At 38.2% G+C, this 27,362-nt stretch overlaps 1 protein-coding gene across 1 annotated transcript; it reads left to right on the top strand.

Moving 5' to 3' along the window:
* The first annotated feature begins 428 nt into the window (after positions 1 to 428).
* LOC127453842 (uncharacterized) lies at positions 429 to 27,263 on the top strand. The gene is made up of 13 exons (XM_051720568.1): positions 429 to 764; positions 1,110 to 1,225; positions 1,547 to 1,701; positions 13,261 to 13,384; positions 13,534 to 13,655; positions 14,027 to 14,113; positions 15,535 to 15,624; positions 16,857 to 16,945; positions 18,379 to 18,607; positions 22,489 to 22,611; positions 22,715 to 22,880; positions 25,271 to 25,356; positions 26,760 to 27,263. The coding sequence occupies exons 1-13, from the start codon at positions 675 to 677 to the stop codon at positions 26,846 to 26,848; spliced, it is 1,566 nt and encodes a 521-aa protein (XP_051576528.1). The 5' UTR covers positions 429 to 674; the 3' UTR covers positions 26,849 to 27,263.
* Positions 27,264 to 27,362: the final 99 nt, after the last annotated feature.

Here is a 27,362-nt window from a genome sequence, read left to right as displayed (position 1 = left end):
GACCAAAAATGGTTTTATATAATATAACCCCTAATATTGTACATTTCCATTGTGTTATCATATAATATATATGTAAATACACAGTTTGAAGCCTGTAATACCATGTATTCTCAGTTATTTTTGATGCATTGTTACAAAGTTTGAATGCAATTAAAAACAGCTGTAGTACTAAACTGCATTTTCGGCCTATGTTGCTCGTTAAAATGCCGTGGGCTTTCATTCACAGAGCTGTATGCGGCATTTGAATTTGATTTATAGATGCTCAGCATTCTCAACTCAGTGGCAATATATGCCATTACAGAAACGATATTTACAATAATGATGACAGAAAGTAGACAGAATTTTAAAGATAAAATAGATAGAAATTGTTACCATAAATCCACGAGATGTCGCCAGAGAGATTAAGACACATTTCCTTTAGATGAGGTCATTCTACAGCTGTTAATTTCCGGTTGATGAGGTCTGAGAACACGTCTACGAACATACAGAATCCGCGAGTGTCCTACTGGAATAGAGCAACCCATGTTTACAGTATCAACCTGGGGCATAATTTAGTGCATATACAATCATCTATGAAAGCGTGCGAGTCTAATCAAGAGCATTAGTGACTACACGAAGAATCGTTTCATTCTGACAATACATCGGGCATTGGGGTTGTGTTAAACTGAAGTCAGATGGGGGAGGTGAGGAAACTCCAAAAGAAGTTAAGGCAAATTGAGAACTTGGAGATCAAAGTCTCACTCACTCCCGAAGAAAAAGTAAAGGTACAGAATTATCCTGCTCTTCTTCTCTCACATGGGATATTTGTGTATTCTTATTGCACTCCATTAGTACAGAGCTTACTGATGACCATATGCTCAAAGTACACCTCATCTCTTCAGTTCAGCTGAGGACATCCTGGTCAATCACCAGGTCAATGGATCCTTCTTCTTAGTCAAGACAGTGAACACATAAAATGATCACAATTATTCAAAGATGGCTCAGTAACAGGAAGTCCATCATTTCAAAGCTGGCTAATGAATTCTGCTAAACTATAATGTTGATGCTGTCTTTCTGACTATGTTTAATTATACCATGCAATGGAGTACCACCACTGTCACTCTCTGTAGGTCTTAAAGAAGGCGGAGCTTCGCTTCAGATTGGCTGAGCTTCTGCTGCAGCTTTCTGGCCCCCAGCAAACTGACGGCATTGTGGGAAAAGAGGAGGATAAAATGAAAAGACGAGTGTAAGAATGAGCGACTAGGTGGGGAAGGAGAGAGCGAGACAGTCAAAGCTTGCCCGAGATTTAACTCTAGCTCTCTGCCCGTGGCTAGTCCTTCACTTTCTGCTGTCTAGCCAGTATTGATTCATCATGTTTGTTTAAAAAGTCAATCCTTGAACTCCCACCCTCCTGTCTCACATATTATTATTTAATAATATACTTGTTACAACAAAGCTATAAGCAAGACAGGCATGTGATTAACACCGATGGGCTGGCATGTGAATCATAAATAAAGATCTTTTTTCTAAGGGTTTTTGCTTGATGGTTTGTTATTTTTCATGATAGGGTGAAGGTCACAGAGCAACATGTTGCTCAGCCTCCTGCGGTGAAGATAGCACGAGAGGAGAGAAGAGAGAATGAAGAAGTGAATGGAGGCAATACAGATGGCGGCGGAGAAAGGCATGAATCTCCAGTCAGCCCCAGTGAAGAGGAACAAGAAGGTCAAATTAGTGCACTAATCACACAGACAATTGCAGTTACTCACACAGATTGATTACAAGCCTGCATGCCTTTCACAAATTTTGCCTGATTTATGGCTGTCCCATGTGATGGTTTAATTTATCCGCATTTACCAGAGAAAGAAAAAATGACCACAATTTATATGAGAATTGCATTTTCCTCATAGAGCAGAGGTGCCCAAACTTTTTCCTACGAAGGGCCAAAAATCAAACTTGACTGAGGGCTGTGGGCCAAAAGAGAACATTGCATTCTAACAAACTCAGGGCCTGAAATTCATTTCTGAAATTTGTTTTACCTTTACAAAAGGTAATTTCTTTTTCTAGCCTTATGACTCCGTCATCCTTTTAAGTCAAATGCTTTAATTTAATGCCACAATTATTTAAATTTTAAAATGGCATGTTTCAATAATTACAAAATTGTGTGATCTCTACATTGCATAATGTGCATTGTTACTGAATTTTTTTTTTTTCTCATTCACACATTTCCAAATATTTTGTTATTTAGTTAATAATCAAATTAACAGCCTACAAAACAAATGCACCGACACAGAGTAGATGACAGCATTACTCCAGATTCGGTATGAGGAGCATATATAAAAACTTAGCAACTCCTTCAAGCCAGTTTAATAAAACAATGAACATTATTCAGAGATATGATTCATACACCAAAAGTGGTTAATATTCTGTAAAATTATTATTGTATCATTAATAACATTTTATTTAATATCAAGGCTATTTAACACATCCAGATATTATTTATGTTAAAGCTACACTATGTAACTTTTTTTGTTAAAAAACAACAAATTGTTATTAATGAGAGAGTGTAACAAAAATCCATCTTCCAAACCATGTCTTTACCCAAATACACTTTGATAAACCTATAATAATTATTTATATTTTAGAGCTGTCGGGATGGATTTCGCGAGAAATTGCATACAAACATCATTCGCCCGTGCGTGTTATCGTCATATCTGTACACAGAGAAAATAAGCTCTGGCTACTGTAGCGCGTGTATGGTGTGGGAGTAGTGTGAAGCTGTAAGTTTGTTGTCACAACGAATGAGAAAAATTGACCATGGATCATTTAAAACGGCAAACCTCCAGGGAATCACCGGTTGTAAAAAACAAAAATGGGGAAAGTGACAGAGTCTGTAATAAAACCCGAATCAACATCGGCTTGGCTTTTCAGAGGTGGTGACAACTCCGAGATCTGAAAGGATTTAAAAGCGACCCAGAGATGGCTTTTTTCTTATTCAACAGGTAAGATATTTTATTGATGTGGTTTATGTAGAGTTGTGTAATCACACACACACACGTCTGTAGTGAAATACAATAATTATACTGTAATCGGTGCAGAACTTTTCACTTGCTAGCATACGTGTGTATTTTTCGTTATAACGGCAATAATTCATATAAATAAATCCTTTAGTTATTGGCTTATCAAGGACATGCGAGTCTTGATATGATGTTGACCACTGGTTGGTAACAATGACAATCTATAAATTAGTTACTATCGTGGTCTATTTGGCCAGAATATCCTGCAGTTATAACAACTTTACAGTGTTTGACCTTATCAGACGAGCAATCGTTATGTTTAATGTTAACAAATGTTGCCTAACTTTTGTAACGCCATTTATTTCAAAACATCAATGTTTCCAATAAGTCAAAACAACAGCATAAGATATGGCACTTATCTGCTCAGATGACATGTTTTCGGATAACCGTCTTTTCCTTTCTTTCGTTATTTATTTGTACATTCACTCTGATAAGATGTCCCGTATCCTTGTGTACACAGGTGCCTCGAACCACATTCATCTGCGCAGAGGAGTAGAGCCGAAGCATGACTAAAGTCATTACTATAACAATGTTCTTCCGCAAGACACATGCAGTTTTATTTTTTTAACTGCTAGAGGGCCAAAAGTTACATAGTGTAGCTTTAATATTATTATTATTTATTTTTTTTTTTTATCCCATTTTCTCCCAATTTGGAATGCCCAATTCCCACTACTTAGTAGGTCCTCGTGGTGGCGCAGTTACTCACCTCAATCCGGTTGGCGGAGGACAAGTCTCAGTCGCCTCCGCTTCTGAGACAGTCAATCCGCGCATCTTATCACGTGGCTCGCTGTGCATGACACCGTGGAGACTCACAGCACGGGAGGCTCATGCTACTCTCCACGATCCACGCACAATTTACCACATGCCTCATTGAGAGCGAGACCCCCTAATCGCGACCACAAGGAGGTTACCCCATGTGACTCTACCCTTCCTAGCAACTGGGCAATTTTGGTTGCTTAGGAGACCTGGCTGGAGTCATTCAGCACACCCTGGATTCGAACTCTTGACTCCAGGTGTGGTAGTCAGCGTCAATACTAGCTGAGCTACCCAGGCCCCCCCTTTAATATTATTATTAACTACATTGTAGCATTTGATAATTTTATCTCGTGAGCATGACACCGAACTGATGTGGAGAGTGAGAAATGGAGTGCACGTCTGTGTGTTTATAGTGCTAGCATCCTCCACTGACTCGGCACCATCTGCACATTGGACGGCATGAACCAAATAATGTTCAGCGAAAATTCAAACGAAGATCATGATGGATATATTAATTTGGAACTATATACACTACCGGTCAAATGTTTTGAAACACTTACTCATTCTTTATTATAATTTTTTTCACATTTTAGAATAATAGTAAAGTCATCAAAACTATGGAATAACATAAATGGAATTATGGGAATTATGTTGTGACTAAACAAAATCCAAAATAAATCAAAACTGTGTTATATTTGAGCATCTTCAAAGTAGTCACCCTTTGCCTAGAATTTGCAGACATGTACTCTTGACATTTTCTCAACCAACTTCTTGAGGTATCACCCTGAGATGCTTTTTAAACAGTATTGAAGGAGTTCCCATCTATGTTGGGCACTTATTGGCAGCTTTTCTTTATTATTTGGTCCAAGTCATCAATTTCAAAAACTTTTTTTAATTAAATTAAATTTTAGTTTTATAATGAAATAAATTAATATAGTGGCACAATTATATTTTTGTCTACAAAACTAATTTCAAACATTTAAGCATATGCCTTCAGATCAAAAGATTTTTAAGATCATGAGAAACATTTCAGTCAAGTGTTTCAAAAATTTTGACCGGTAGTGTATGATTGCAGGATTTTTCTGTCTAGAGCCCCCGTTAATTTCCAACCCTGGGTGGAACTAGAGATGGAGATGAGAGACGTAACAGGTGTTTAAGTGCCTCTCTTCACCATGCAGCTGGTACATTACACAATTTTTTTGTGCTTTTTTGCTATTTCTGCCTTTCTTGCAAATGTGCTGCATTATGAATAATGGGGGAGCGCCAAGATATGAAAGGCGCACGCACTTACAATGTTAACAGCTTTGTTGATTATAAACAGGAACAATATTGTTTTATCGTGTCGCTCGCTTACGGAGATGTGGTATAATGCCATTTGCATGTTGAATTAACAGGTTTAGAAAGGTTTATATATCTGTAACATCTTAAGTTCAGTATCTATGCGACAAAGCACATTTTCACTTAGCGCACTTACACTTCTGACACTGCTGACAGCTGCACAAGAGCGAGAGAGGGAGAGACAGAGTGGATTTACTCACGCAGCTTCTTGAATTACAGTTTATACAAAAACAAGTTTATTGATTTGATTTGTTCCTCTGTATCTATTGGTTTATTAATTCGCAGCTGCACTGTTAAGTGAATAAAAATGTGCAGAAATTTCCCGGATTAGGAAAGTGGAAATTGTGGGAATTAGTAAAATTGTGCACAATACCCACGCCGAATTTCAGGGTCTGCAAACTGTATTGTATTAAAATATTAAAGTTGCCCTGGTTCACCTCGTTTATGATTTCATTATACAATAAAAAAAAAAAAAAAATAAAAAATAAAAAAAAACACATTACTCTGCAATCTGCTAAATTATTGCAATGAAAAGCTCCGTCAATAGCATTTGTTTTTTTCTTAAATTTTTTCTCGTCTTGTCATATACGTCAAGGCGGGCCAAATCAAAGGTCATGGCCCGCAGACCCTAGTTTGGGCATCTCTGTCATAGAGCATGGACCTGCAATAGAAATGCCAAGGCTGTGGGTGTAATTCTCAGGGAACACACCAATAAAGATACTGATAAATATATATAGTCACTTTGGATAAAGACATCTGCCAAAAATGCATTAATGAAATTAAATATAAAATAATGTTTGTTTAAACATGGACTGAAGTTCACAAAGATGGACAAGCCATTAATGGGTTTACTTCTGCAATCTCAGTCTCTGTTCAGTAAGTGATTAATAAATACAGAGAAGAGCATAAAATAGAAAATATATATACAGTACTGTGCAAAAGTCTTAGGCACATAAGATGTTTTTATGTGCGTAAAATAAGGAAATATAAATTTAAGACTCCCAAACATCCCTTTTGCAAATAGAATAGAATACAATAGAATAGAAGAACATGGAGCCCTGATGTTAATTGATGCATGAAAATTATTTATGGCGTTGTTTTTGAAGACATCCTCACTATGAAACATTTTTCACAAATACTTTAAACTTTTGAACAGTAGTGTGTATACTGTGTGTATACAGTTGAAGCCAGAAGTTTACATACACCTTAGCCAAATACATTTAAACTCACAATTAAGTTTTTCACAATTCCTGACATTTAATCGTAGAAAACATTCCCTGTCTTAAGTCAGTTAGGATCACTACTTTATTTAAAAAAATTGAAATGTCAGAATAATAGTAGAGAGAATGATTTATTTCAGCTTTTATTTCTTTCATCATATTCCCAGTGGGTCAGAAGTTTACATACACTTTGTTAGTATTTGGTAGCATTGCTTTTAAATTGTTTAACTTGGATCAAATGTTTTGGGTAGCCTTCCACAAGCTTCTCACAATGAGTTGCTGGAATTTTGGCCCATTCCTCCAGACAGAACTGGTGTAACTGAGTCAGGTTTATAGGCCTCCTTGCTCGCACACGCTTTTGTAGTTCTGCCCACAAATGTTCTGTCGGATTGAGGTCAGGGCTTTGTGATGGCTGCTCCAATACCTTGACTTTGTTGTCCTTAAGCCATTTTGCCACAACTTTGGTGGTATGCTTGGGGTCATTTTCCATTTGGAAGACCCATTTGCGACCAAGCTTTAACTTTCTGGCTGATGTCTTGAGATGTTACTTCAATATATCCACATAATTGTCCTTTCTCATGATGCCATCTATTTTGTGCACCAGTCCCTCCTGCAGCAAAGCACCCCCACAACATGATGCTTCCACCCCCATGCTTCACGGTTGGGATGGTGTTCTTTGGCTCGCAAGCCTCAACATTTTCCTCCAAACATAATGATGGTCATTATGGCCAAACAGTAAAATTTTGTTTCATCAGACCAGAGGACATTTCTCCAATTAGTAAGATCTTTGTCCCCATGTGGACTTGCAAACTGTAGTCTGGCTTTTTTATGTTAGTTTTGGAGCAGTGGCTTCGTCCTTGCTGAGCAGCCTTTCAGGTTATGTTGATATAGTACTTGTTTTACTGTGGATATAGATACTTGTCTACCTGTTTCCTCCAGCATCTTCACAAGGTCCTTTGCTGTTGTTCTGGGATTGATTTGCACTTTTCGCACCAAACTACTTTCATCTCTAGGAGACAGAATGCATCTCCTTCCTGAACAGTATGATGGCTGTGTGGTCCCATTGTGTTTATACTGTACTTGCGTACTATTGTTTTTTACAGATGAACATGGTCTATGAACGTGAACCTTCAGGTATTTGGAAATTACTCCCAAGTATGAACCAGTCTTGTGGAGGTCCTCAATTTGTTTTCTGAGGTCTTGGCTGATTTCTTTTTATTTTCCCATGATGTCAAGCAACGAGGCACTGAGTTTGAAAGTTGGCCTTAAAATACATCCACAGGTACACCTCCAATTGACTCCAATTCGCCAATTAGCCTATTAGAATCTAATTGGCTAATTCCCTAAAGGCTTGACATCATTTTCTGGAATTTTCCAAGCTGCTTAAAGGCACAGTTAACTTAGTGTATGTAAACTTCTGACCCACTGGAATTGTGATTTAGTCAATTAAAAGTGAAACAAATTGTTGGAAAAATTACTTGTGTCATGCACAAAGTAGATGTCCTAAACGACTTGGCAAAACTATAGTTTGGTAATATGAAATCTGTGGAGTGGTTAAAAAATACGTTTTAATGACTTCAACCTAAGTGTATGTAAACTTCTGACTTCAACTGTATATATATATATATATATATATATATATATATATATATATACAGTGCATCCGGAAAGTATTCACAACGCTTCACTTTTTCCACATTTTGTTATGTTTCAGCCTTATTCCAAAATGGATTAAATTCATTATTTTCCTCAAAATTCTACAAACAATACCCCATAATGACAACATGAAAGAAGTTTGTTTAAAATCTTTGCAAATTTATTAAAAATAAAAAACGAAAAAATCACATGTACATAAGCATTCACAGCCTTTGCCATGACACTCAAAATTGAGCTCAGGTGCATCCTGTTTCCACTGATCATCCTTGAGATGTTTCTACAACTTGACTGGAGTCCACCTGTGGTAAATTCAGTTGATTGGACATGATTTGGAAAGGCACACACCTGTCTATATAAGGTCCCACAGTTAATAGTGCATGTCAGAGCACAAACCAAGCCATGAAGTCCAAGGAATTGTCTGTAGACCTCCGAGACAGGATTGTATCGAGGCACAGATCTGGGGAAGGGTACAGAAAAATGTCTGCAGCATTGAAGGTCCCAATGAGCACAGTGGCCTCCATCATCCGTAAATGGAAGAAGTTTGTAACCACCAGGACTCTTCCTAGAGCTGGCCGCCCGGCCAAACTGAGCGATCGGGGGAGAAGGGCCTTAGTCAGGGAGGTGACCAAGAACCCGATGGTCACTCTGACAGAGCTCCAGTGTTTCTCTGTGGAGAGAGGAGAACCTTCCAGAAGAACAACCATCTCTGCAGCACTCCACCAATCAGGCCTGTATGGTAGAGTGGCCAGACGGAAGCCACTGCTCAGTAAAAGGCACATGACAGCCCGCCTGGAGTTTGCCAAAAGGCACCTGAAGGACTCTCAGACCATGAGAAACAGAGATTGAACTCTTTGGCCTGAATGGCAAGCGTCATGTCTGGAGGAAACCAGGCACCGGTCATCACCTGACCAATACCATCCCTACAGTGAAGCATGGTGGTGGGAGCATCATGCTGTGGGGATGTTTTTCAGCGGCAGGAACTGGGAGACTAGTCAGGATTGAAGGAAAGATGAATGCAGCAATGTACAGAGACATCCTTGATGAAAACCTGCTCCAGAGCGCTCTGGACCTCAGACTGGGGTGAAGGTTCATCTTCCAACAGGACAACGACCCTAAGCACGCAGCCAAGATAACAAAGGAGTGGCTATGGGACAACTCTGTGAATGTCCTTGAGTGGCCCAGCCAGAGCCCAGACTTGAAACCGATCGAACATCTCTGGAGAGATCTGAAAATGGCTGTGCACCGACGCTCCCCATCCAACCTGATGGAGCTTGAGAGGTCCTGCAAAGAAGAATGGGAAAAACTGCCCAAAAACAGGTGTGCCAAGCTTGTAGCACCATACTCAAAAAGACTTGAGGCTGTAATTGGTGCCAAAGGTGCTTCAACAAAGTATTGAGCAAAGGCTGTGAATACTTATGTACATGTGATTTCTTTCGTTTTTTATTTTTAATAAATTTGCAAAGATTTCAAACAAACTTCTTTCACAATGTCATTATGGGGTATTGTTTGTAGAATTTTGACGAAAATAATGAATTTAATCCATTTTGGAATAAGGCTGTAACATAACAAAATGTGGAAAAAGTGAAGCGCTGTGAATACTTTCCGGATGCACTGTGTTTATATATATATATCTATATATACAGGTGCATCACAATAAATTAGAATGTCATGGAAAAGTTCATTTGTTTCATTAATTCAACTCAAATTGTGAAACTCGTGTATTAAATAAATTCAATGCACACAGACTGAAGTAGTTTAAGTCTTTGGTTCTTTTAATTGTGATGATTTTGGCTCACATTTAACAAAAACCCACCAATTCACTATCTCAAAAAATTAGAATACATCATAAGACCAATAAAAAAAACATTTTTAGTGAATTGTTGGCCTTCTGGAAAGTACAGGTGCATCTCAATAAATTAGAATGTCGTGGAAAAGTTCATTTATTTCAGTAATTCAACTCAAATTGTGAAACTCGTGTATTAAATAAATTCAATGCACACAGACTGAAGTAGTTTAAGTCTTTGGTTCTTTTAATTGTGATGATTTTGGCTCACATTTAACAAAAACCCACCAATTCACTATCTCAAAAAATTAGAATATGGTGACATGCCAATCAGCTAATCAACTCAAAACACCTGCAAAGGTTTCCTGAGCCTTCAAAATGGTCTCTCAGTTTGGTTCACTAGGCTACACAATCATGGGGAAGACTGCTGATCTGACAGTTGTCCAGAAGACAATCATTGACACCCTTCACAAGGAGGGTAAGCCACAAACATTCATTGCCAAAGAAGCTGGCTGTTCACAGAGTGCTGTATCCAAGCATGTTAACAGAAAGTTGAGTGGAAGGAAAAAGTGTGGAAGAAAAAGATGCACAACCAACCGAGAGAACCGCAGCCTTATGAGGATTGTCAAGCAAAATCGATTCAAGAATTTGGGTGAACTTCACAAGGAATGGACTGAGGCTGGGGTCAAGGCATCAAGAGCCACCACACACAGACGTGTCAAGGAATTTGGCTACAGTTGTCGTATTCCTCTTGTTAAGCCACTCCTGAACCACAGACAACGTCAGAGGCATCTTACCTGGGCTAAGGAGAACCTACCAAGTATTGAGTACATATAACACTGGACTTCAAGCAACTTGGGCTATGAGCTTCTCCACCCTTCCTCCAAACTCTAGGACCTTGGTTTCCAAATGAAATACAAAACTTGCTCTCATCTGAAAAGAAGACTTTGGACCACTGGGCAACAGTCCAGTTCTTCTTCTCCTTAGCCCAGGTAAGACGCCTCTGACGTTGTCTGTGGTTCAGGAGTGGCTTAACAAGAGGAATACGACAACTGTAGCCAAATTCCTTGACACGTCTGTGTGTGGTGGCTCTTGATGCCTTGACCCCAGCCTCAGTCCATTCCTTGTGAAGTTCACCCAAATTCTTGAATCGATTTTGCTTGACAATCATAAGGCTGCGGTTCTCTCGGTTGGTTGTGCATCTTTTTCTTCCACACTTTTTCCTTCCACTCAACTTTCTGTTAACATGCTTGGATATAGCCAGCTTCTTTGGCAATGAATGTTTGTGGCTTACCCTCCTTGTGAAGGGTGTCAATGATTGTCTTCTGGACAACTGTCAGATCAGCAGTCTTCCCCATGACTGTGTAGCCTAGTGAACCAAACTGAGAGACCATTTTGAAGGCTCAGGAAATCTTTGCAGGTATTTTGAGTTGATTAGCTGATTGGCATGTCACCATATTCTAATTTTTTGAGATTGCGATTATCTGAGTTACCGTAGACTTTGTCAGTTCGAACCAGTCTGGCCATTCTCTGTTATCCTCTCTCATCAACAAGGCGTTTCCATCCACAGAACTACCACTCACTGAATGTTTTTTGTTTTAGGCACCATTCGGAGTTAATTCTACAGACTGTTGTGCGTGAAAATCCCAGGAGATCAGTAGTTACAGAAATACTCAAACCAGCCCTTCTGGCGCCAACAATCATCCATGCAATTATCTAATCAGCCAATCATGTGGCAGCAGTGCAGTGCATAAAATCATGCATATACGGGTCAGGAGCTTCAGTTAATATTCACATCAACCGTCAGAATGGGGAAAAAATGTGATCTCAGTGATTTGGACCATGGCTATTTTGGTGGCACGAGGGGGACCTACACAATAATATATATATATATATATATATATATATATATATATATATATATATATATATATATATATATAAACTAAGCCTGTTGCGATTATTTCAAAATTACCTTGTCTTGATTATTTGATCTAATTACGATTGTTTGACATGACCATGATGTACTGTTCAGTTTAATTTTTTAAATTTTTTTTTATCACCTTTTCTTCCAATTTGGAATGCCCAATTCCCACAACTCTGTAGGTCCTTGTGGTGGCGCGGTTACTCACCTCAATCTGGGTGGCAGAGGACAAGTCTTAGTTGCCTCTGAGACAGTCAATCCGCGCATCTTATCATGTGGCTTGTTGTGCATGACACCGCGGAGACTCAGCATGTGGAGACGCGTGCTACTCTCCGCGATCCACGCACAACTTACCACGCGCCCCATTAAGAGCGAGAACCACTAATTGCGACCACAAGGAGGTTACTCCATGTGACTCTACTCTCCCTAGCAACCGGGCCAATTTGGTTGCTCAGAAGATCTGGCTGGAGTCACTCAGCGTCAATACACACTGAGCTACCCAGGCCCCCCCAAATAAGACATTTTTAAGCAAATATAGAATTTTCAAGTCAAGTCATTTTTATTTGTGTAGCGCTTTTCAGAACACGCATAATTTCAAAACAGCTTTACAGAAGGTCATGCCTTCATGCCTTAAAGAAATATTTCACCCAAAAATGAAAATTCTCTGATTATTTACTCACCCTCATGACATCCGAGATGTGTTTGACATTCTTTCTTCTGCAGAACACAAACAAAGATTTTAAGAAGAATATCTCAGGTCTGTATGTCCATAATACAATGGGGTCTGAAACATTGAAGCTTCAAAAAGCACATAAAGGCAGCATAAAAGTAATCCATAAATGGTTTAATCCATGTCTTCTGAAGCGATCTTATCAGTTTTGGGTGAGAACAGACCAGACTCCTTTTATACTGTACATCTTGCCATTGCAGTCTCTAGGAATGATCATGATTTCAAGTTCGATCAAACTTCCTAATGCTTGACGCATGCGCAGAACGCAAGATGGCACTAGGAAATGTAATCACGCTTGAAATCATGATCGCCAAGGAGACCGGATGTCAGGATTTATAGTGAAAACTTTTGGTCTGTTCTCACCCAAAACCAACTGGATCACTTCAGAAGACATGGATTAAACCACTGGAGTCTTATGGATTACTTTTATGCTGCCTTTATGTGCTTTTTGGAGATTCAAAGTTTCACTTGCATTGTATGGCCCTACAGAGTTGAGATTTTCTTTCAAAAAATCTTTGTGTTCTGCAGAAGAAAGAAAGTCATACCCATCTGGGATGGAATGAGCTTTGATGATGTAAATGATGAGAGAATTTAAATTTTTTGGGTGAACTATCACTTAAAAGCAACAGTGAGCAGCTAAAGGTGATTGTGGCAAGGAAAAAAACTCCATTAGATGTTAGTTAGCCATATATTAATTGAAAATATTAAATGATCTAATTTTTCAATATACAGTAAGGAATAGATTAATATAGAAATGCCACAAAGCTATACGTTTTTTTGTTTGTCTTCACATATCACAGATGCTGAGTTCAGATTCCGCAAACAGACTTGGGAAAACGCCAAGTTTCGTCTTAGAACTCTAGCGGGTCACAGTGACATCATCACCTGTGTGGTCGCCGTCGACAATCTTGTGGTTTCTGGCAGGTACCAGAATGGCTTTCAATAAGACTGAAAAATAATTAGTTTATGGCTCAAACTGACTGTGAAATTGCTGACATTTCCGTTATCGCGTCTTGTCATTTTTGTCCATTTCTCCTTTTCTGCTTTTCACCCTCTGTTTCTATCAATTTTAGTCGTGATACAACAGTTAAAGTGTGGCATGTTCCCACGGCAACAGAGCAGCGCAATTTGGGAGGTCACAGCGGTGGAGTCACCTGTCTCGTTGCACCACCTCCAGAGTACTGCAGAAGACTGGGTACACACACACACACACACACACACACACACACACACACTCTCTCAAGGGCCTTTAAGTGCTAGAAAGTAGAGAATAATTGATCCTGTTGATGGGAGCAGCCGGTTGACACAGATGTACCCACAACTTTTCACTCATCCTTTATCCTCTCTCTCTTTTCCACCACCTCTTTTGTATCAGCTACTAATTCCCTCCTTCACATCTGTCCTTTTTGCTCTTCATCATTCCTTGTCTTGCTGTCTTTGACAGGGCATTTGCTCCTCACTTTGTCCTTCTTTCTCCTTTTTCTCATATTCTGCAATCTCTCTTTTCTATTTTATTTTCTCCTTCTCTGTCACACTCACTCATTCTCTTGCTCTATTTTCCTGCAGCACGTGAACTTGACGCAGCTGAGAAGGAAAGATTTGTTATAAGTGGCTCCACAGACTGTTGTGTGAAAATTTGGGCATTGAGCACAGGTGAGTCACACACACTTACGCGCGCACACACACACACACACACACTGTGTGGCTTTAGCAAACATTCTGAACATGCTTTTTAGCTAAAGCCTTCAATGATAGTTATCAGTCATCAAATAATTAGTGCACTCAGTAATTAATTTGCTAATTAAACGTTTTTTTACACAAATAAATGAATAGTACTTTTGAGAAATGTGATGCTCACTCACAAAAGATTCCAATCATACTAGTCTTCTAGAAAAGTTTTATTCTGCATAGAGAGGGGCTCCCCCTCATGGACGCAACCATGATGAAATCACTTGACCAGCCATGTCATGTAGTAGAGCTTACACCTTTAAAGATAGACATACAGTGAGCTCCGAGGCTGTTTATCATTGGTATATGCTTCTTTATATTTTTCCATCATTTTTAATTTGATTACATAATTTGCAATGCTTCATGGGATTGTAGTTCAAGTACATAGTCTTGTACCTTGCTCTTTTTGTTTGATTTTCAAATCATTTTTTGCTTCAAATCCAAGTTTGTAATGTTGTGATTCACCTCAAAGTTGATTGGTTTATGGCTTTGAACACTTTTATGAAGGATTTTATGAAATCCCTATGATAAAAATGACAGGGAAAAATATTTCCAGAACCAGGACAGCTGAAAAAGTGGGTGGGCTCTCTATCGAGTTACGACTACTAATAAAACAAAATTAATACTATGTTTACTTTATCACTTTTGGCCAGTGCTTAAGGTGCTTTACAAGGAAAAACATTTAAAAGTACATCTAAACAAAACAAGCAAATCTAGCAATATAACAACAACAACCACACTATATGTACTAGACACAACATAACAGCAGAGCCCATGTCAACAGCATAGTCCAGAGTGATGGTATAAATCAGCATGTGTGTGATTCACCAGTCCAATAGAATGCGTTCGAGTGGAAAAATAACATGTCTAAACAAGCAGAATACACAACGGCCACACCAAGAAATCCCTTCGTCCGAGACACAGCAACAACAAGTACAGAGCTCGCTGCAGTCCGGTCATGGTGCAATGCAGCTGCCAGCCACTATCCACCAATAACGCACAAAAATATGTTGGGATTGAATTAATAAATGCCAATTTTATTGATGTGTGTTGTAAGCAACTGAGAAAAATATAGATGAAAAGGGACAAACAAAAAATAACAAACATCTTCATTGTGAACTTAAGTATAAAGTCCAAGAAAACTGAGATGAAGAAGAGCCAGTGAAAGGCAGTGTGCTGAATGGCATTATGTAAATCTCAAGAATCAGTCATTATCTAACTGGTGGAGAGGCTCCTCATTCTTTTATAGTCACCACAATGCCTTTTTTTCCCCCTCTGCTGATGAGGGTGAATTAAAGTCAAGTGCGATTTAGGTTTGTGTCATGTTGGCTTTTTGTGTCTTGCAGGTCAGTGTGTTAAATCCATTTACACCTTCAATGCAGTTACAAGCCTCTGCTTCGTTCCTGAAGGAGAAGGCTGTATCGTCTCTGGCTCAGGTAGGCATCTGTGGGTATGTGTGTTAGGGTGAGTTGTGTTTTTACGTGCAACCCTGTTACTGCATGACTTTCCCCCATTACAATTTTGTTTTAACATTCTTTAAAATGGTAACACCCTAAATGTATCATCAAAAAAGTGCAAATGTTACTTCAAGGATCTATTTCTACCTGATCTAACACCTAAAAACTACTTTTGCTGCTGTAACCTAATTTGTCATGTTCATTAGTCAGATTAAATAAAAAAATTTAATAAAAGGAATAGTTCACCCAAAAATGAAAACTCTCTCATCATTTAATTACCCTTATGCCATCCATGATGCTAATTACTTACTTTCTTCTGCTGAACACAAATGAAGATTTTTCAGGAGAATATTTCAGCTCTGTAGGTTCTCCCAATGCAAGTGAATAGGTACCAAAGATGTGAAGCTCCAAAAAACACATAAAGGCAGCATAAAAGTAATCCAGTGGTTAAATCAATATCTTCAGAAGTGATATAATAGGTATGGGTGAGATCCAGATCAATATTTTAGTCCTTTTTACTATAAATTCTCCTCCCTGCCCTGCAGGTGGCGATAAGTGCGAAGAATGTGAATCGCCAAAAACAAAAGTAGAATGTGAAAGTGAAAGTGGAGATTGATAGTAATAAAGGTCTTAAATATTGATCTTTTTCTCACCCACACCTATTATATCACTTCTGAAGATATGGATTTAACCACTGGAGTCGTATGGATTACATTTATGCTGCCTTTATGTGATTTTTGGAGCTTTAAAATTTTGGTACCTATTCACTTGCATTGTGAGGGCCTACAGAGCTGAAATATTCTTCTAAAAATATTTGTTTGGGTTTGTTTGCTTCTGTTCTGGAGAAGAAAGAAAGTCATACACATCTGTGATGGCATGAGGGTGAGTAAATGATGAGAGAATTTTCATTTTGGGAGGAACTGTCCCTTTAAGTAAAACTAGTTCATTCACACACAAAGCACATTTTTTGGATTACCTTAAAAAACTTTATTTACAGTTTTTACAGATATTGTATTGACTGCATTTGTTAAGCTTAGCAAGCAACACTGTTACTGAAGTTATTGAAAGACAAAATAAAAGTCTATCAATAACTACAAACCATCATTTGGTCCTGAACTAGCTGCTTCAGGTAGGCATCTGTGTGTGTAAGTTGTTTTGACCGTGCCTTGCGTCATTCTCTTGGAGATATCATGTTATTGATCTTCCACTAGATGCTGGGAAGCTGCAGGTATGGAGCTGGAGCTCACAGGAGAACTGTCAGTCAGTGAATGCACACCTGGACGCAGTCACCACACTACAGGTGGGCGAGCGCCATGGCAACAGAACTGTGCTGTTATCTGGAACTTTCTCAGTCTGCATATGTTAGAAAAAAGATCTTGTGCCTCGGCTCAAAGCTGAAGTGTTGCCGGTACAGAAATCTCTTGAGAATACCTAGGCTGCCCGGGCGATCTTTAAACATGGTCTAAAGTTCACAGAGATGTACAAGCTATTAAAGGGCAACATTTAAACATTTTCCCTTCTGCAGTCTCCGTCTCTGCTCAGCAAGAAATTGATGAAAACAAAGAAGAGTATAAAATAAATTAGGAATTTAGAAAAAGTCTGTTGTGATTATTATATAATTGCCTGTTTGCAATAATTTGAAATAACCATGAATTACCGAGAACTTTCAAATCCAATTGCAAATTAGCAAATAATTAGGGTTTTTTTTGTGTGTTTTTTTTTTTTTCTCTCTTTTTCACCCAAATTGGAATGCCCAATTCCCAGTGTGCTTTTTAAGTCCTCATGGTCGCGTAGTGATTTGCCTCAGTCCAGGTGGGACAGTTGCCTCCACGTCTGACACCATCAACCCGCGCATCTTATCATGTGGCTTGTTGAGCATGTTGCCACGGAGACATATCGCGTGTGGAGGCTTCACGCCATCCACCGCGGCATCCGCGCTCAACTCACCACGCGCCCCACCGAGAGCGAACCACATTATAGCGACAAGGAGGTTACCCCATGTGACTCTACCCTCCCTAACAACCGGGCCAATTTGGTTACTTAGGAGACCTGGCTGGAGTCACTCAGCATGCCCTGGGATTCGAACTAGCAAACTCCAGGGGTGGTAGCCAGCGCATTTTACCACTGAGCTACCCAGGCCACCATAATTAGGGTATTTTTATGCAAATATAGAAATGCCACAAATCCTCAATAATAAATTTTTTGGTTCAAAATTCAGTTTTCCAGTCCCTAACATCATCGTTTTCCAAAGTATGTGGTACTAGAGAGCATTTTCGGTTGAGGAAAGCACCATTCCAGTGTGCATAAGTGGCGATAAAGTAGGAAAATTTATTTAAACTAAAAACGTATTTGTATGGATTGTTTGATTGTTTAATTCCAAGTTCAGTGTGAATAAATAACTTAAAGGTGCATGTGTATCAAAGAGACAATTAAATTATTAATCACAATTATTTTTATGACAATTAATCATCAGCCAAAATGTCACGATAGTGACAGAACCTAGAAAGAGCAATATAATAATAGGAATATAAATAGATATAGAATCAAGGAAATGCTTTCAAGGGAAAGGAGGGAAATATATTACATATCACTTTGTAAGGTGAAAGAAGAGGTGAAGGTAAGAAACAGAATACTGTTGCATCAAACAGCAATGACTTGTTTCATATTTAAAACTATTAAGTTGGCAGGAGTTGTCATGGAAACACAGTGGCATTTACCCTCAGTTCTCCACAGGCCCAGGGTCCTCTGGTTTTCAGCGGCTCCGCTGAAGGACGTGTGTGTGTGTGGGAGGTGTGTGACGAATGGACGGAGCCCCTCCGCAGGCTGCACCTCTGGGAGCCAGAAGTCACAGGGTGTGGGGGGGATGACGGAGTGAGCGGGAGGCTGATTCTGAGCCCTCGCGGCGACCGCATGTTCCTCTCATGTGGCAGGGCCAGCATACGAATCCTGAACTGGAGAACGGGTAATATACAGTATATTGAAATTCTGGGATTTAAAATCAAATGTAAAGCTGGAAATAAAAAGTTTTAAGATTTTTAAACATTTAAAACAAAGCAATGTCATGATGTAAAATGAATAAGAAATATTTAAAGGGATAGTTTACCCTTTAAATTCTTTCATCATTTACTCACCCGCATGTTGTTCCGAACCCATATGTCTTTATTTCTTCCATGGAACACAAAAGCGGATGTTAGGTTGAATGTTAGTCTCAGTCACCATTTACTTTCATTGCATTTAATGAAAGTCAAAAGTGGCTAACATTAAGTCTAGCATCTCCTTCTGTGCTCCAAAGAAGAATAAAAGACATATGGGTTTGAAACAACATGAGGAAGAGTAAATAATGACAGATTTCCATTATTGGGTGACCTATGCTTTTAAGAACCTGCACTATTTCTGTGTCACTACTACAAATTTTGCACAAGGTCAGATTTTCAAAAAATCTAAATATTTCAAAATAAAACCACTCAAATTGTTATGGTGATACTATAATTTATTTTGTATTGAAAAATATTCTATTAAATTAGAAAAATGTAAAATAGAAGCATTTTATAGTAGTGTTATCAGACTAGTCCACACTACTGTATATGTACGTGACAGAGTTTCCGCTAAGAAATTTTGGTGCCAGCCAATGTGTCCGGGGTTCGATAAAGTTTGCCGGACAAATTGGAAAAAATCTGGTCATTTCATTTCGATGTTTATTTTGCGCTGTAACGCGATGGACTATGCATAATAATGTGATATAATAATGACACAAAATGAACGGTAAATGTTATTTTATAAAAGAAAAGAAAAGAAAAACGGCTCTTATGGAAGTAGCGTCTAATTAAAAAAACGGCTGTCATGGATTTAGCATCTATAAAAATGAAACATTCAACAAGGAGCAAAAGTGCATGGGCAGAGCAAAAAAACTTAACTGAATTTGCCACATGTCCTTTCGTATACAAAGAAATATTAAAATAACAAAAATAATTAGGTTACGTTTAGGGCTGTGCAATATCAATAATATGCTTCTTATCTGACACACGCATCTGTGTTTCATGTGAGTGTCGCGTGCACTTTCTCTGGAGCATGTAAGTGCGGACAAGTCCAGCAGGCTTCCTGAAATTTACAGGAAAACTAGACTGGGATTACACACCCAAACAATTCAAGAAAATGAAGAGGAGCCTGCTATTAAAACAGGTGGGACATCAAATGAAGGATGCAAAAGAATATTATGAAAGCCAAAAGATGAGCTCCGTATTTTTTCGGTCATTTATGTTTTTGCAAGAAGGGTTTATAATTATTTTATATTTCTTTTTTGCAAGAAGTGTTTATTTTCACTTTAGATACTTATGTAGCTTATTATTTTCTTTGTTCCATTGCTTTGGGAAGATCTTGAATTTCTTGAGGAAAGTTTATAATAATAATATTAATGGTCAACATCATATCAGACATATGTAGCATAATATGAAATTTAGCATTATGGTAATGATTTGTAACCAAGTTGAGTGTTTTATTATTATTTTTTATTTTTTTCCCCTTTTTCTCCCAATTTGGAATGCCCAATTCCCAGTGTGCTTTTAAGTCCTTGTGGTCACATAGTGATTCGCCTCAGTCCGGGTGGCGGAGGACGAATCCCAGTTGCCTCCGCTTCTGAGATCGTCAACCCGCACATCTTATCACGTAGCTTGTTGAGCGCGTTGCCACGGAGACATAACGCATGTGGAGGCTTCACGCCACCCACCGCAGCAACCACGCTCAACTCACCACGTGCCCCACAGAGAACGAACCACATTATAGCGATCACAAGGAGGTTACCCCATGTGACTCTACCCTCCCTAGCAACCGGGCCAATTTGGTTGCTTAGGAGACCTGGCTGGAGTCACTCAGCACGCCCTGGGATTCGAACTGGCGAACAGGGGTGGTAGCCAGCGTCTTTACCACTGAGCTACCCAGGCCCCCTTTTTTTATTATTATTTATTTATATTATTTGTCGATTAAATAAAGAGAAAATTATTAAAGGACAAATTAATTATTTGGATTATCCAAAAATAGGCATCACAATATGGTTATTTAATATATAAATTGTAATTTACAAAAAACAAAACAAAACAAAAAACACTATACTGTTATATATATCGTTATCTTGATATAAAATTACTCATATCGTGATGTAAGATTTTGGTCATATCGCCCACCCCTAGTTATGTTATATAATTTCTCACCTTGGCTAATTTCCTTGACTCTTTATTTTATGACTATTTTCCTATTTTCATAGCATAAAAGCTCCTCCAGAAGAATCAAGGCCATTTTAATGTGAGACGTGAATAACGCAGGCTGCTTTTGCCAGTGTGTGGTATAAAACCCGCTGTAGTCACGGATTAGGACTCCGCTTTTAATCCTCCATGGCAGTGAAGCGCTGTAATCATGGGAATGGTTTCACGCTGTGCATTTGTGGTATCAATTAAAGGGGTTGCTGACGCTTTGTGTTAATGTTTTTACCAGACGTTGTGTCCGACCATGTTTGAATTTTCGGACATTAGGACATTTTAACAGTCAAAAAATAGTATATACCGGCTAACGGAAACCCTGGTGCATGCATATGTCAATAGAGGTAGACAGATATATCAGTTTTACCGATTAATTGGTGCCGATAGTTGCTTTTTAAAACTATCGGTTATTGGCAAAAATCTATGCCGTTAGTTTTCTTTTCAAATTTCCTCTTATGTTCCTCTGTGGCCTGCACTGGTGGATACTACAGTTAGAATGGCTTCTACAGGATAAAAGCACCCTTTAGAGTTGAACAAAATAAATAAAAACATTGACAGTATTCATTCATATTTTTATACCCTTGATCTGGTGAATATATAGGCTATAAAAAGATTAATTTAGTAAATACTTAAATATAGAGCATTGTAATGGAGCCAAGTCTCCATCCTTTCAAAATAAGAGTCCCCGGTGTGTCTGGGGTTTGTTTATAGTTAAAGGTCCCACATTATGCACCAAATCTTCCAAGTTATTATTGGGATTTTGATTGAAAAATAATCTGCATCTGGAACTTTTTCATTTCGGACTCTTTCAGAAAATGTTTTAACATTCTATAAATCCATTTTTTAAAATCGTTTGTTGGCCTTTTCCACCACCTTAGTTTTCGGTATTTGCTAAATCCAGTGTCAACATGATACTGCATCTGACATCAAAATAAATATTCAGTCAACATCTCATTTTATAAAGCACTTCTCACAGACATGCTGAATTCAGTAGCGATAAATATTTCATCACCCCCAGTGGACCTTCATTTTCTGTTTGCCCTGGGCAGAGAAAGACATAAAAAACATCCGGCACTTTCTCATTTATATCCTGTTTTCTCAAAGGAGAATTCTGCTGAAGGCTAAAACAACCTGTAAACAATTACTTCAGATAAATCACAGTTACTAGTAAGAACACACTACATGATGTGATCATCTAATCGAGAGCACTAAGCTTCATAATGACACCAGTTCATCAAATAACTCGTTGCTGGAGCTTTCATAGAAATAATGAGCTTCATACCAAATGAAAAAAAAAACAAAAAAAAAACATTTGTATTAATGAAATAAAACACACAGCAAAGGTGGCAGTTATTAACAGAGTGTAGGAGTGCTATAAACAGACAAATTGTTAGTTTTTCTGTATGGTTTATTCATCAGTTAAATGTTGTGTAAATCCGGTTCCTTTTGGTTTCACACCAATTCTATATTCAAATACTTAGTGTGTCATATTTTTGGTTGTGTAGTTTTACACATAGTCCCAGTGAGGGAAATGTTATAAAGATAAAAATAATTCTTAAAGAAAAGTGTGTTTGCTCTATCTAAACATTCGCAGGTGTAGTGACCAGACTGACCAATCACAGCAGCACTGCTGGTGTCACAGATTGTGTCAATCAAATACCAGGTCTTTTGATTGGCTCTTGTTTTGACCTCACCAATGGAGAAAGTATGATAAACCGTAAGTGATTCTGAGATCACATTTTTTAACCCCTCATTGTGCAAAACCTCAATACAGTGTGCAGGATAATCACTTTCTGTCTCTGTCTTTTTCACTCTTTCAGTGTTCTCTGTTCCCCATTGTAAGTACCTGGTTTCCCTCACCTCTTCAGATCTTCCCAGAATTCTTTGTTTTGCTGCATGGCTAACAGCAAGCGGGGACCATCGTTGGGTCACAGGGGGTCGTGACCTCATAGTCTGGGAGCAGCTTCCTGGAAATTTTAAAAAGAGGTGTGTCTTAATTCTTCAGACTAATACATGCCACATAGGTTCAAATATAATCCCTGTATCTCAAGGCCTATTGAAAACTCCCTTCCTCTGACCAGTGTACCTTAGCTACCCCCACCTATTTCCTAGCCCTTCACAGCTTTCTGTATATTTTGTATTACCTAATATATCAATTCACTGACATTCACAGAGAGACTCCTGTACCTCTATTACTAATATAAGGCACTGCAAACCTCTGCTCTTTGTTTTAGTTAGTCAGTATATCAATATGTACAAGTGTAATGAGATACCGGCTGGAGTAAAATTTCTCTGGGATGCCTATTAATGAGAAGTCTGCAGGAATGCTCCAGGCAGAGTTTAATTGACAATGAAAACTGTAGCTCTTAGTCTAGTGTTGGGTGCTGAGCTAATAACACTTTTGTGAAAAAGTATTGATTTCTTTGTAGTAACTACATTTCTGTGTGAAAAACAAAGTCAAAGGTTGATCAGAATGACCAAAAGTTTTAAGTTGCTCTGCATTTACCCCACCCTTATTGCTCAAGGGTTTACTTTCTGAACCACTAACTACACCAAACATAATTGCAGAATTGGTTGAGCCAGTGTTGCCGTGTAAGGCTGGTCGGTATGCTGAAACAAACAGAGAAATGTTTTGAAAGCACCACAGAGCTGCATTTTCAGGGGAATTAACCTACAAATGGCTTACTTATAGTTTTCTCTTATTTTCATCAAAGAAATTTCATTAAAGAAACCTGCTGCCTATCAAAAAAGCAGTTTGTATGATAAAACAAGCCGTTCAAAACCAAGGTTCCCACTCTTTTCCAGGACATTTCCAGGTCATTTTATGTGCCTAACGGGTGTAATATTTAAGCAAACACCGAGAAGTCATGATGTTGTAGTTGTTGGATTGTAGTGTACTTAAATTCTATTATCAAAATGGTATCTAATGAAATGAATTCATTAAAACATTAATTAAAGTAGAATTATTTTAATTAATAAAAGTTTTCAACATAACATTGCATTATTTTTTTATCAATCCAAAATCCAAAACAACACAGTAGATTTTTTTGGGGGTTTTTTTGTCAAATAAGGTGCTGCACAACAGAATGTGAGATATTGCTTTAATTATTAATCTGTGATGTTCTGTTGTGCAGCATCTAAAAAAAAAATCTCCTGTGTTGTTTTGGATTTTGTATAAGAGCACTTCATTTGTTTAATTATTTTTTATTTATAGTCATTTTATAGTTTCATGTTTCCATTTAAATCGAGCTTTTATTTTGGCATTTATGTGTGTTTTGACAGTAGTTTCTCACCTCCGGATAAGCAGTTCACTACATGGCCCACTGTTATTTATTAAACCCAAAAACTGTAATTTAATTAGATAAATAGTATATATTATATATGTGCTGCGCACTTCAGAGTGCTCTGCTCTCTGTCTCTCTGTCACAGAGCATGCGTGATGATCTTGATGAGGTGTTTTCAGTGTTTGAATGGCTGGCTTCACACAGTCATTTTGAAGCATGCAGCACATGCAGATTATATATTTATTCAATAAATGACAGCCTTTTGTGGTTTAATAATCACACTGGGACATATTGCAATTTCAATTTGATTAATTGTGCATTCAAACATTCATTTTTGTATTTCAAATTCTGTTTAATGGCTAAAGCCTTGTTTTGACTTGATTCGGTGTTTCCATCCGTGTTTCATAGAGCCTGCATGTGGTAACCGCAGTACAAGCGGTCTCCGATTGTTGAATTATTACAAATTAATTTACATCATGAAGTAAGCAATAAAGGCTGCATCACCATGCTACCACCTTGAGGTTTGAATTTATTTATTTTTTTAAATCAGCGGTCTGACCTTCTCCATTGTCTAAAGTTTACAACTTAAATGTTTTTGTTGTTAACACAACAGCAGTGTTGGAATGAATTTTAATACATAACTTTGTCAACTATTTTGTCTGAGCAAAGTAGAGATGACAGCAGATGAGCAGAGAACGTACATGATAGGGCTTTGTTCATGACAGTCAACCATTGATGTTGTTTCACAATGCACAGCCGCTGGCAGTGACAAAGCAATATGAATTTTTGAACTCCATGTTTTTGTTCAAACAGTTTTATTAAATTAAAATAATTTCCAGGACAAATCATTATTTTCTTGGACATTTAGGGATTTTTCTCATTTTCCATGACTTTTCCATGACTGGAAAACTGTATTGCAAAATTCCAGGTTTTCCAGGACTCATTGGAACCCAGAAAACTCATTGACGGCACACTGTTGTCAGCAAAGCTGTTTTGCTTTCTGCTTTGGGCTGTGTTCAACATCATTCTGTCCTTCTAAACAGGGTGATCCATGTGCCCTACACTGACAGTCTTCTGTTGTTGTTTTTCTAGAGGCGATGTCACAGTGAGACGAGACAGCCGATTGGAAAATTCTCTTCTGGAATCTGACAGAGACTCAGAGGATGACAAAAGTGATGGTAAGAGAGAATGCCAGCCATAGGTGACAGAGCTAAACTGAATCTCTTGTCCAAAACTTAGTGAGATGCATTACTACCTACTGCCCACAACAGCTGCCTTCTAAGACAGCATGTTAACTGAAAGGAAATTTCAAAAGTGACTAATTTGGAACAGTTTTGGAATGATTTGGAAGTAGTGTGATGTTAGCATGTTGCTAAGCTAATGCACAATACTCTACTAAGCTTAAAAATACATAGCACACAGGGGCCTGGGTAGCTCAGCGAGTATTAATGCTGACTACCACCTCTGGAGTCACGAGTTCGAATCCCAGGGTGTGCTGAGTGACTCCAGCCAGGTCTCCTAAGCAACCAAATTGGCCCGGTCGCCAGGGAGGGTAGAGTCAGATGGGGTAATCTCCTCGTGGTGGCAATTAGGGGTTCTCGCTTTCAATGAGGCATGTGGTAAGTTGTGCATTGATCACGGAGAGTAGCATGAGCCTCCACATGCTGTGAGTCTCCACGGTGTCATGCACAATGAGCCACGTGTTAAGATGCGACTTGACTTGTCCTCCGCCACCCGGACTGAGGTGAGTAACTGTGCCACCACGTGGACCTACTAAGTAGTGGGAATTGAGCATTCCAAATTGGGAGAAAAGGGGATAAATACATAATTACATTAATAATGTATTAATAAATACATAGCACACAATAAAATTGAGTAAAATAATTGACTTTTTAATTACACTGAGCAATTTTTTATCAGTCATTTTCAGTAATGAATCAAATAAAAGTATATTTATAATCACCATTTCAACTTGACTGAAATTAAATTTCATAAGAGTCTGATTTGGTACACTTTTGAAATGATTTGGATTGAGTTTGATTTTAGCATATTGCCAAGCTAATGCACAATACTCTACTAAGCATAAAAATACATATCATACAACAATATTAGGAAATATAATAGATTTTTAATTACACTGAGCTATTTTTATTCAATAATTTTTTTTAGTATTGATGAAATATAAGTATATTTATAATCAACATTTCAGCTTAACTGAAATTAAATCTCAAAAGTGACAAATTTTTGGAACGATTTTGAAAGAGTTTGACGTTAGCATGTTGCTATTCACTATTTAATTAAATTGTAGTATATTTATAATTGACTTTTCTTTTACCTCATCCATCTTGGATTTATTTTTTTCACTGAGCTTGTTGCAGTCTGGGTTTGCCTTTTCTGCAAAGGATCCTTAGGAGAACGTGTAATAAAGATGATGCTGTAAAATGTATATTTGGTAAATTGTTTCTTTTCTGAAAGGTCAGACAGAGTTACAACCACAAGTTGATTTCACACTGTAGCTCATACAATTCACTGCAACTCAATGTTCAAACATTAACGAAGATATCGACTTTTCTTTTTCCAGTGGACGATGATGAAATCTCCATCCCCCAAGATGCATCTGAAACAGAAGAACCCGCAAGTTCTTCATGGCTGCGTTGCGTTCTTCAGTGAGAGAAAGAGAATGAGAGAGAGAGGGAGGAAAAAAGAGAGAGAGAAGGGGGAGGTCGAATGAGGTTTAAAAAGAAAGTACTGGAAAGGAAGTAAAGGAGGAGGGAAGGTCAAGGGATGATGATGGAGTGTGAGAAATAAAGTGAGGGGACTGGAGTGGAACAGATTGAGTGACTGGCAGAAGGGTAGAGACAGCAGAAGTGAAAGAAGCAACAGACTGTTTTCAATGTAAACGTTGATCCAATAAAACCTACCATATTATGACTGAGTGTGTGTGAGAGTATTTATAATTGTTGGCATTCCATATATAAATATCTATTGCGTTGTTCATCACTGTTGGGCTCCTGTCCAACGCTACATTAATGTATATCGATTTCTCTGCCACTGCGTCTTTAAATAAACAAATCATTTTTCTTCAGCTGGTCTTTTGAGTATTATTAAGCTGTTTCTTTCTTTCTCTCCATCTATTTTCGCCTTCAAAATTCATTTATTTTCTTCTTGCTGTCTATTTAATTTG

Source organism: Myxocyprinus asiaticus, chromosome 16 (genome assembly GCF_019703515.2).
Source record: "Myxocyprinus asiaticus isolate MX2 ecotype Aquarium Trade chromosome 16, UBuf_Myxa_2, whole genome shotgun sequence".
Taxonomy (NCBI): Eukaryota; Metazoa; Chordata; class Actinopteri; order Cypriniformes; family Catostomidae; genus Myxocyprinus; species Myxocyprinus asiaticus.
The sequence above is the reverse complement of the archived record's forward strand: the minus strand, read 5'-3'. Positions and strand labels throughout refer to the sequence as shown.

What these genes read in the sequence shown, in the direction of transcription:
- LOC127453842 (XM_051720568.1), top strand. Translation starts at nt 675, where the DNA reads ATGGGGGAGGTGAGGAAACTCCAAAAGAAGTTAAGGCAAATTGAGAAC. An exon ending in AATTTGGGCATTGAGCACAG is followed by an intron (nt 14,114 to 15,534) that starts GTGAGTCACACA and finishes TGTGTCTTGCAG; the next exon opens with GTCAGTGTGTTAAATCCATT. An exon ending in CTGTATCGTCTCTGGCTCAG is followed by an intron (nt 15,625 to 16,856) that starts GTAGGCATCTGT and finishes ATCTTCCACTAG; the next exon opens with ATGCTGGGAAGCTGCAGGTA.